This window comes from Papaver somniferum, chromosome 3 (genome assembly GCF_003573695.1).
Source record: "Papaver somniferum cultivar HN1 chromosome 3, ASM357369v1, whole genome shotgun sequence".
NCBI lineage: Eukaryota > Viridiplantae > Streptophyta > Magnoliopsida > Ranunculales > Papaveraceae > Papaver > Papaver somniferum.
In genome coordinates, this window is record NC_039360.1 from 16,310,993 (window position 1) to 16,322,695 (window position 11,703).

General features: G+C 37.3%; 1 protein-coding gene across 1 annotated transcript; it reads right to left on the reverse strand.

Annotated features, from left to right (window-relative positions):
- Positions 1-8,181: 8,181 nt before the first annotated feature.
- Positions 8,182-9,989, reverse strand: LOC113355400 (rho GTPase-activating protein 2-like). Its single transcript, XM_026598253.1, has 4 exons — positions 9,518-9,989; positions 9,298-9,439; positions 8,864-9,214; positions 8,182-8,793 (listed from the first exon to the last, which is right to left on the reverse strand). The coding sequence occupies exons 1-4, from the start codon at positions 9,853-9,855 to the stop codon at positions 8,638-8,640; spliced, it is 987 nt and encodes a 328-aa protein (XP_026454038.1). The 5' UTR covers positions 9,856-9,989; the 3' UTR covers positions 8,182-8,637.
- Between the last annotated feature and the right edge of the window lie 1,714 nt (positions 9,990-11,703).

An 11,703-nucleotide genomic window follows, 5' to 3' on the forward strand; every position in this document is an offset into this window, starting at 1 on the left:
AAAGGAAAGTCAGTTCTTCTTCTCCTTCAAATATTCCTCCTCATGAAAATTTCGAAAGTGACAAGGATGATGAGGACAATGATGATCTTGTCGCAAGTGAAGACGTTCCACCTGAATCTTCTATGGCAAAGCTCTCTGGCCTCTTTTCTGATTCTCTGCAAGGAATGGGAGATAGCCAATTCGCTAACACCTGTAAGGCTCTCGCTACAATTTGCGATGTCCCTTTGCTGGATGGTGATAGTTCTCTTTGCGGAGTTTCTAGATCAGTGACTCTCTACTTCTTGCATTCCCTCAATAGTCTGGTATATTTTTATCCTTTTATTTCTTCATTGTCATAACTCAAAATCTCTTTCTATATTAATATTTTTTATATTTTCTCGCAGGCTGGAAAAGCTTCTTTCGTTGTTGCCTCGGATCTAGAGAGGAGACGCGAAAATCTTGAAAAGAAGAATCTTCAATTTCGCACAAAGAATGAAGAATTGGAAGCTGAAGTTAAAGGTCTTCGCGAGAAAAATAGACAACTAGAAATTGATTCTTCTTCGTAGAAGAACAAAATCTCTAGTCTTCAGCAAGCTAATAATCAGCTTTACGGTATATTACTTTTCTCTTTTCCCTTCATTCATTCCTCCTGTTGTTTTATCTTATTTAAATGATCCTTTTTGCAGACATTTATGGTCTTTCTGATGAAGCTACCCTTCTTCGTTCATTTCCTAATGCCTTGGATAATGATACCCTTCTTGAGCGTCTTAACAATTCCTTAAATAGTTTCTCAAATGATAGAATTTCATCTCTTTCTCTAAATGAGCTTAGATCTAAATTTCGCCTCTTAGAAATTGACCATAGATCTAGTTTCGGCTTAGCCAACCGATTTAAGCGTCTCTTTTTTGATTCTAAAGAGAAAACCAATGAGTTAAGAACCAAAATTAGCGATCTCATAGATGATAAGGATCGCATCTCTGATCAAGGTTCTAAGGCTTTGGCGAAATTCCAAGAGACTCTTCTTGAAGTTCAACTTGAACGAGATGAAGCTAGCCGCAAGAACATCGAACTCTGCGAAAGGGAAAATAAATTCGTTCTCTTCTTCTTATAAGTAATGAGGACGAATTTGTTTGGGCTGCGAAAATCTTAGATGATGCCAGAAAATATTTAGGTGTAAATGTTAGTCTTAAAGTTGAGCATACAGCCTTGATTAGAGATACGATTTCTGACAGAGAAGGTTACTAACTGCTCTTCTTTACTAATCTTTTGCTTCTTATGAATTTTCATCAAGTTAATAATGGATTGTCTTTTGCTCGCAGATTCTGAAAGTAGATATCATAAAAAGATTGAGGAACTCGAAGCTGAAAAGGAGGAACTCGCAAAGAATCTTTCTTCTCGCAACAACAAGTATTCTAGATTAAAGAATCAAATCAAGATCACTGTTGTGAATTTTAAGAATGATGCTATGCATTTTCGCAATCAAACTATCCAAATGGTTTGTGACGATCATAATATCCCACATTCTAATTATCCTTGTCTCTTGGAAGAAATCCCACAGAATACGCCCAGTCTGATTATCTCTGATAGCGAAGTTGATGATGAAGAATCTGATGGTGATGAAGATTCTGATGGTGATGAAGATTCTGACGCAGACAAAGAAGGGAACAAGTATGATGAAGATAATGAAGGATCAACTAAGAAGTAGTCTTTGTTTGTTTCTTTGATTCTCTGTAATACTTGTATATTTATTCCTTCTTTCTGTATATTTGTGTTTCTTTCATTTTGACCTGCATTCATTAAAACAATTCTTCCTTGCAATACAGTTAATCAACATAATCATTAATTTTTGAATCTTTCAGTAAATCTATGAAATAGAGACAAATAATATTTTCTAATTTCATTCATTCCCATACTTGCCTCTGTTATTTGTATCCAAATGAGAGATTTTAGAAGTTTTTCTTATTTTATGCCTCAATTTCGCAGTTAATTATGTATAACTTCGCAATCTTATGCGAAGTGAATTTTGATTCTTTTCAAAATCTCATTCCTGTGTGGTCTTATTTTTCCTTCCTAATTAAAGGTCTTATTATGCCACCTCTTGTCATTGCGACAAAATCGCAAGACGTCCTTGCACTTTCATGCAAAAACCCATTGATCTTGCCTTAAATTTTTCTTTTGTATTGTGGCCTCTTCAGGAATGTTGCGACAATATGACAGGCCTAAATATTCTTGCGAAAATAAAGCCCCATGACATTTCCGTCTTGCGACGAAATCGCAGGACGTCTTCGCACTTTCATGCGAAAACCCATTGATCTCGTCTTATCTTTTTCTTTTGTAATATTGCCTCTTCAGGATTGTTGCACAAATATGACAAGCCTTAATACCCTTGCGAATAAAAAGCCTCATGACATTTGCGTCTTAAGACACTTATCAGCTCCCTAATGGAGGGTGCCACCCTTATCTCCCCCCTGGTTGCCCCTTCAAGGAGGCGTACTTCTACCATACAAGGTTAGCTCCTCCCATCCAGTCTTAACAACAACAAGTTGTTTTCGCAGCCTCTTATCCCTTTTACCTATAGTGCTTATGGTTACGAGACTGCACCCTAAGTGGGGTTTTCTTCAGGCCGAGTGCAGTATAAGCCAAGACTTGTCAAGAATGGCAAGGACGCTTCAAACGCCCCTGACACTCTTGACTCAACCGTGTACCTCGGCGCCTTGATCAGATTCTTCACTCCTTGGGAGAGTCCTGATTACCTTAGTATCCCAACCTAAGTCATATGCTTAAGCTGAGAATCCAAGGTGCCTCTCCCGGATGGGATTTATTGACCCCAAATCTCCATGACTCAGGTTCCGGGGGCGGTGTAACCTTTCCCTGAGCCATGCAACAGGTACCCCCTTATATGACGTACTTTAGGTCTTACATTTGCCTCTTGCGAAATTTTATTCGCGAACTAGGGTGTACGCCATAAAGGTTCGCCCCTATCTGCGAAATTTTATTCGCGTTTCTGCGAAATTTTCGCGTCTCTTTGTTTCTGCAAAATGTTCGGGTTTCTTTATTCTCTCATTCATCTTTTTATTTCTGTCATTTTTTTATTCATTCTTTCATTCTCATAATATCATATCATTTGAATCAAAATAAATATTCAATAGAAATTCTAATACATGGTAACTCTGAAATCTTTGTAGTTGTGAAATCTTTGTAATTCTGCGATTCTATCGCGTTTTGTAAATCAAATCAAAAATATTTAAAAGAAATATTCTAGAGAAATATATAAATTGAATTTTCTCAGTTTTCTGTAATCTTGAAATCTCGCAATCTTTGTAACTTTGAAGTCTTTGTAATCTTGAAATCTTAGTAATCTTTATAATTTTTGAGATCTTGAAATCTTTGTAATCGTGCGATTGAATCGCTTTTTATAAATCAAATCAAAAATCTTTTTATTTGTTCTTAGTATAAAGTAAAATGTTCAAGGAAGTGGTACTTATTGAGTTGTTGTTGTTGTCAACGAAGTGAATAAATGCCTTGGAATGTATGAATTTCGCGCAGCAAAAAGAAGTGTGAGAAGTGAGACTTGAACCCTTGATCTGCTTCTTGGATTTTCTCGCACCATACCAACTGTGTTAAGCCTCTTTTGCGAAATAATCAAAGTTCTTGCGAAGTAATCAAATTCCAACTGTGTAAGAGGCAATTCTATATAAATTTCGCATAATAAAAATAAACATGTGAGAAGCAAGAATTGATCCCGCGACCTGCTGCTTGCATTCATGCCTCTTGACCAACTGTGCTAACCCTCTCTTGCAAAATAATCAAAGACTGTGCGAAGTAATCAAATATCAACTCTGCGAAATGAATATTTGCGAAGAAAAAATTATTTGGTCGCAGGGAGAATCAAACCCATGTCCTCTAGTTTGCATACTCCTTCTCTGACCATCTGCGCTACTTGTTGCTTGCAAAAGAAACACACAATGTTGTACTTTATTCTATTTCTTCGCCTTTAGGATTTCAAAAATGTGCGAAAAATTAAGCTTGATGAGGGATTCGAACTCGAGTCTTACAACTCACTCTAGCGAAGCTTGACCAACTGTGCTACCTCTTGTTTGCGAAATAATGAAACAATATTGCGAAATTATTTATTTTTTCGCTATCTGTAAAAAGAAGAAAACTATGCTCGCAGGGAAGTTGGAACTTGCGACCACGAACATACATATTGTTCTCTTGACCAACTGTTCAAGAATCTCTTTGCGAAATAAACGCACAATGTTTTTCTCTTATTCTTTTATTCTCCCATGCAAATGAGAAGAAAATGAAAAATATGTGTCTCTGCGAAATCGAACCCGTGTCCTATCGCTTACTCGCTCCATCTCAAACCATCTGTGCGAATTTCTGTTTGTGATAGAAATTGCAGCATCTGCTTCTTATCTATTCTTCGTCCTTTCTTAACTTCTTTCACATTTGACTTCTTTTGCCCTGATCATATATACTATAAATTTTTCTTCTTTCTTTGCTTCCTTTGCCAATTTTCTGCGAAATTGTTTCTTTTTTGCTTGTCCTTCATAATGCTTTACTTCAATTTGATGACATAATTTCGCATTGTCAACATCTCCTCTGATTTCACCTATTCCATTTGGTGTAGGGAACTTAATACATTGATGCAACGTTGATACTACAACTTTTATCGCATGTATCCATGGTCTTCCTAACAACATATTATATGGCGATTCCATATCCACCACGCATAGTGTTACGTGTGTTTCGATCTCTCTAAGTGGAATTCGTACCACTATTTCTCCTTTAGGTTTTGTTGTGGATTTTCCAAATTCATGAACAAAATATGTTGAACTGGACATTTCTTCATCTTTAAATCCCATTCCCCGGAATGCATGATAAAATATTATATCCACTGAACTTCCTGTATCAATTAAAGTTCTATTCAATATCCATTCTCCCGTGGATTTTGTTGTTGTCTCCTTCTCTTTTCGCGTAATAGGCACTGTAATAACCAATGGAGATATGTGGTTCAAATTTTCTTTTGGTATTTCTGCCGCCATGAATGTAATTTTTTTTATTTTCCCAATCTTTCAAGGGTGATGTCTTTTCTACCGCCATAACCTTCATTCCTTCAAGATTTCGTTTATGTATTCTTCCTATGATGTTTTCATGGAATTCATTGACCATCGTTTTTGTTATCATATTACACTCCAATCTTTTGTCATCTTCATTAATTCTAATCATCTTTCTTTTAACTGGTTCACTGATTTATTTAATCACTTTCTTGATTTGAACATTCTCAACAACAATCTTCAACTTTCGATCTTGAATCTCCCTGTTTCTAGCGCCATTATGTAGTTGCAGGAAATCCTACACTACACCCCTCATATGATTTCATTATTACTCAACTCATTTTTAGGTTTACACTCTTAATTTTATTGATCAATCTTTGAATGTTCTTACAAGAAAAGATAAAGGAACCAAGAATGACCTCTGTTCTAGACTTTCTCTCTCCTATTTACTTGTTTCTTACTCAAAAAAGATCTCTCTTCCTTTCCTTTACAACTGAACGACTATTTATAGGGAAATACATAGTGGATGACAGCTAATCTGTCCTTTATTTTCGGAAATAACTTGCGATATTCTCGCAATCTTACAAATCTTAATCTCGCAAACTCTCTAATTTTCGCAGGACCATCACATCTTTCTCATGATCTTAGCTGACGTCGTTTATTATATCATTTCTGAAATTATTCTGCGACGCTGTTGTGTTGTGTTGTTGATAATTTCGCTAAGATATTATTGTTGCGAGATTCTGATCCTACAGCGGTAACCATGATGGATGGGAGGAAAACCAAGGAAGACACATTTAGTGGAGCGGGGGGCGAGTTTTGAGGAGTTGTGGAAGAGAGATTTGGATAGCAAAGGCAACCAAAAGTACGAAGATGGTCATATGTTGGTTGGCGTTGATAGAGAATAGACACGGGAGAAGAAAAATTTAGGATTTTTGTGGGAAGAAAATTATGAAGATAAACAGCCATAAGGAGAGAATAAACCCAAAATTTTGGTGGAATGGAAGCGTGAGACATAAGGGTGCGGGTGATATCATTGACACGGCGTATCATACGTTCGGCCTTGCCATTTTGAGAGGAAGTTTGGGGGGAAGAGAAGCGAAAAACTAGACCATTATTACGAGAAAAATTGTGAAAAGAAGAGTTGTCAAATTCACGTCCCATGTCGCATTGAAAACTTTTAATGTTACGCTCAAATTGTGTTTGAACAAGAGATCGAAATTCCAAAAAAAATTCATAGACTTGGGATTTAAATTTTAGAGGATAAACCCAAAGATAATTGGTGAAATCATCCAGCAAGATAAGATAATAACGAAAACCGGTATCAACATGTAGTGGAGAGGTCCATAAATCACTGTGAATGATATCAAATGGAGCAAAAGTATTGGAATTTGATTCATAAAAGGGTAATCGAACATGTTTACTAACTTGACAAGAATGACAAAGTTTAGAATGTTGATTCTTATTACAATGAATAGAATTATTGGTACGAAGAACATCTAGAACAACCTTGCCGGGGTGACCAAGGCGGCTATGCCAAATATCTGGTGAACATACAACAAGAGAGATGTGGGAAGCTGGGACGATATTTGTGGTGGCACGGCAAAGTTGGTGATAGGGTGGAGATCCCCGGAACTATTGCACCGAAGGATGATCCTCCTCGAACTCAGATCTTTCACAGAAAAACCAGACGGATCAAACTCAATAGACACACGATTATCAGTGGTGAACTTACGAACGAAAACTAAGTTTTTGATAATATCGGGAACAACAAGAGTATTTTTGAGTTCAAGGGTGCGAGAAGGGAGGTTTATGAGCTTGGTACCACTAGCAGTAACTGGAATGCTATTGCCATTGCCAATTAAGATAGACCGTACAGTACTAGAGTTGGAAACGTTATGTAAAGTACCTGAATCAGCAGTGAGATGCGAGGTAGCGCCAGTATCCATGTAGAAAGCATCATCGGGTTGCTGAAGATGCATAGAACTATATGCCTCAGCAATGTCTGTGAGCTGCAGTAGTTCCGTCGCCATTGATTTTAATGGTTTAGGGAAAATAGGATCTTAGGGGGGCCGATACCATCTTGGATTGATGATAACTTCCTTGAGGAGAAGAGTTCTCCCATGATAGAATATATATTAAAATCATAATAATATCTCTTGTGTTTACAATCAAAGTAAATGGAGATAATCTCTCAAAGGTAAATAAGGTAAGAGGATAATATAAAGTCTATTAGTATTAATTAATCAAGGGTAGATTAGCCAATTTTGTAAATATGTGGTTAAGAGGCTTTGTGTTTTACTTCAAAATAACCTTATTTTGTTTCATTTGGTATACCCCAATTAATTTGGGTTTACCCCAATTTGGCAAGGATAAAATTCTCATACTTAGAGAAAAAAAAAGAAGAAAAAAACATGACTGCTAGCGAGGGTATCAGTTTATTGTGGAGGGTACCAAAACCATACAACATAAATGATTTTTTAGTTTGTCTTATATGAATTCTGATACCCTGTCTCCCTAGTGATCTGGTACCCATCATCAATGTTGAAAAAAGATGGCAACTAAATAAATAATTTATAGACTTTGAACTAGTCAAACAATTTATTGACTTTCAAACCGAAAAACGGATTCACTCGCATATACTTCCTCCGTTTCTGGAAAAGTGTTACTTTCACTTTTTCATTTAATTAATAAGAATCTATTTCAGATCACTCCGCTTTTTGGGTCTTCGGTGATTGGCATGTACTCTTAAGTTTGGGGATGTTGAACTGGCTTTTGAGGTCTTCTGGATTTTAAAAGAGAAAGAACATTTGCATGCGCTGGAATGCTTTGATTCATGGGTTGGCAATGAATGGTCATGCAGAGCAAGATTTGAATGTTTTTTAATGTAATGAGACCCGTTGTAGTTCTAGACCTGATAAGATTACTACATTTGTTGGAGTTCTTTTAGCTTGTAGACACAGAGGAGTTATAGACGAATGTAGCAATCATTGCACTATAAAAGAGTACGGAATCACCTCAATAGTTGAGCATTAGGCTTGTTTTAGCACACAGCTTTGCTCGGCGGTCGTAGACTTCACATGTATGTTAAATTTGCAGAGTAGAATTTTTTCAGAAACGAAAGTTCATGAAAGTGGAGACATACTTAATTAAGCAGTTGATATTAATGTCAGAAAAATGGTTCTTTTCTAAGTATACTAATGACTTAGAAATACAAGCCTAAAATACAATTCCAAACAGAATTGGAGCCAAGTCTAAAACATTATCCAAGCAAGTAACTCTCAAACAAATCCATACTCCATGCTGATTATTTTGAGTTACAGATACAATCATGGCTCAAACACAAACCCAGAACCTTACGGAGAAGTGTTCCCGGATAACACACGCAAACCTCAGTTTTACACAGCAAAGGGGAAAGAAAAGTTATGTCAGTTTTTGCATTCACATCCTTCCTTGGAGTAGGCTCCTGCTTCCCTTAATCCTTATTGCGAACTCGCATTTTCCTTGCTCTACAGACCCTTCACTCCTTGCTCTTTCAATTGCCTCCTAGGAGCTCCTTGATTCATTTACTCAAATCGCCATGTTTTACATTCACTAGTTATTCTTGGCCAAGAATGTCTGAAACAGATTTCCTCAGTTTGCAGTTGCCGTCTGTTGCAGTAGCACCACATTCCCTAAGGTTTTTCATTATCAGGATCTTGAGCAAGTTCATCACTTGAACAGCATGCATAAGAGCAGTCAGTGGATCCAACATCTGAGCGAACAAAAAACAAGTTATGTACAGTTACATCCAGTATCCTTGAGCGAACGGACTAATCAATTACCTGCGTCATGTTCGGGGCGAAGACCATTGCGATATTTCGTGCATTCATTTTGTTGAATTCTTCATCTTTAACCACATCAACCATCAGATCAATGGCCCAATTAAGCAGCGCAAACTTTGTTGGTACAAGCTGCTTAACAAGCTCCGTACATTTCTCCTCAGTGTCACATTCAAGAACTTCTTCAGGAGAAAGGTCGTCTAGTATTCCTGCAGGAAGTTCGCGAAACCAGGCTTTTATTAGACCTGCCAAACAGTGCACGTCTATATTATCTGGCACAATTCCTTTGTTAAGCTGCTGCCTAACATGTTCCTCCTGGCTGTTCTCTGGGTTTATCCGAAAAATTCCTTCTGCCTGCAAATTAACAAATCACATGGAAATGAATAACAAATTTCAGACAAGTATAATCTTGTATGCTGTTTGTGGAAGTCGCTCACCTTAAGACCTCCTTGCGAGTACAACCTCTCTTGCATTAGCAGGAGAATTGTAGGTACACTATTCCCTTTGGAATCGTAAGAGCATTGCATTGATTCGGCCGAGACCCCGAACACTCTAGCACTGCATGAAGGCATCGGTTTTCTGTCATATTTTCGAAGCCATTGAAAACATAAATTTCAATGCAGAGCAAGAAAATGAAATAGGAGAGAATATAGAGACCTGGCACTGGGGACTCTGCTGGGAACTTCTACCTCAAACTCAACCGGAAGTCCTAGGAACCCATTGAAACGATCAAACGTGACGTGCGTTATGTGACAGATATCAGTTGGCCATCCAATCTCCAGCCGATGAAATGCCGAGATAACTCCGTTTTGCTGACCGAAATGGCGACACGACTTCATCGATCTCCTTAAAATCGACGCTGATGATGATAAGCAAAGAAATGAAACAGCTGGTGATTGAGGATACAACTGGTTTTGCTTTTCAGTCATTCCCCTCTTTCTTCTCCTCCCACCACCACCACCACCATTAACACCACCACTCTCCTCTATAACCATCACTTGTTATGTCATTTTCCACCTAACTACCTAACTATCCAACCACCTCTGTTTTTGTCTGTCTCTCTAGAGTCTAGATCACTCAAGAGACTAAGTAGGTAGATTCAAAACAAAGCATTCACTGATTGTTTGAGTATTTGTGCGAAAGTTGGAAATGAAGTTAGTAGTTGATGTTTATAACGGCATTCAGTTTTTGGAATTTCACGCCTTCACTTTAGAAATAGTGGCAGGCAAAGACAGTAGGTGGGATTGGGCCGACAAACTTTTTTTTTTCTTCTTCTAAAACGAGACTTGAAAAAGAAAGTCATCCATTTTGAATTTGAAACTTTAAAAGGGTTCCGTTGTTGATCTAAAGTATGGATCAACGTACTTTACACTTTAGATATTTCTTTTTGGAATTACTTCGACTCTTTTATTAGGCGTGTTTGAATCTTACATGTTGAATTACTTGCAAAAGGAGTTTTTACTCATTCTTTCGTCAAGTGTTGTTGAGTACATAATGGATATTCATTGCAACTAATACAGTTAGAATTAGAAAGAAAATAGATTCGACTTGAAAGCACTGTGGTGGGGGTGTTTTGCTTAGGTTTAGCTACAATTTTAGATAAAGGCAACCACCATGGTTTATTTCTTAGCTATGACGTGGCCAAAAACAGCTACAATTTTAGATAAAGGCAACCACCATGGTTTATTTCTTAGCTATGACGTGGCCAAAAACTTTGCCTCATGCCAAGCACTATGCATGGTTAAGCATTTGCGTGGCTATAACTCTAATATAGCTAAGCTAAGAGAAAACAAAAAGAAACCACTATAACGCACTATTTCGGTTAGTTTATTGAGATGAAGACTCAGTTTTCGTCAGAAAAACAGGAAACAAAGACCGAATTTTCGTTAAATCATGAGACGAGAATTAAGTTTCCTTCATAAAAACAGATAACTGAAATGAAAATTTCGCCAAATCATTTTTCAGTTTAAAGTAAATTCAATTAAACTTTACTTATGGATTAAAGAATATTTGAGAGGAAGATTGGAGATATAATTTAAAGAATACATATTTTTCATATGCCTATATTTATTATGATAGCCCTTAATTAGTAGAGTCAGCCCTTATCAGAGTCTTTGGGAGGAATCTAATTTCAACATGATTTGCTCACCATCGGGTGTGTTGGAAGATATTCATTCAGATACTTTTCAACATTCGAAGTTGAACTGCTGCAAACTCAAAAAAAATGTGTGATCTTGCAAACATTCCAGCAGTCGTGAAGTTCAATAATTTTCTTTTGACTATTGAGTGGTTATCTGAATTACACTCTAGAAGAATTGTGCATTTTGGTCAACATCAAAAGAACGTGGCTTATCATCTGAAGTCACGTTTAACTGATGATTCTCGACTTCATCATGAGAATCAGGATGCTGACGATCAAATTTTGATAATGCCAGGGGTTCATCATCCAGTCAAACCAAAACTAAAATCGTTGGTGATCATCCCGAGCGAGTATAATACAGAGAATAATGCACAATTATCTTCAGAGCTGGTAGGTGCTAAGAATTTGGAAAATTTCCCTTCTGAACCGGTCACCTGTACGGATTTCATGCATGACCAAGTTCAAAATTTTCAAATTTTTCCAGCGGATCGGTCACGTGTTGGATTCAACTCAGTTTGGTTGGAGAATCCTCTCTTCAATACTGTCCCAACAACTAAAAGGGCCGATTCTTCAGCTCTTTTTCTAGTAAGGTAAAGCAGAACTCGGGTGTGAGTCGTTATATGGACGAGAAGGTGTTTGGAGGCCCATCGAGTCTTAACTCGTATAAGAGAGCTCCATTCAGGCCTTCCCATGACTCACACCA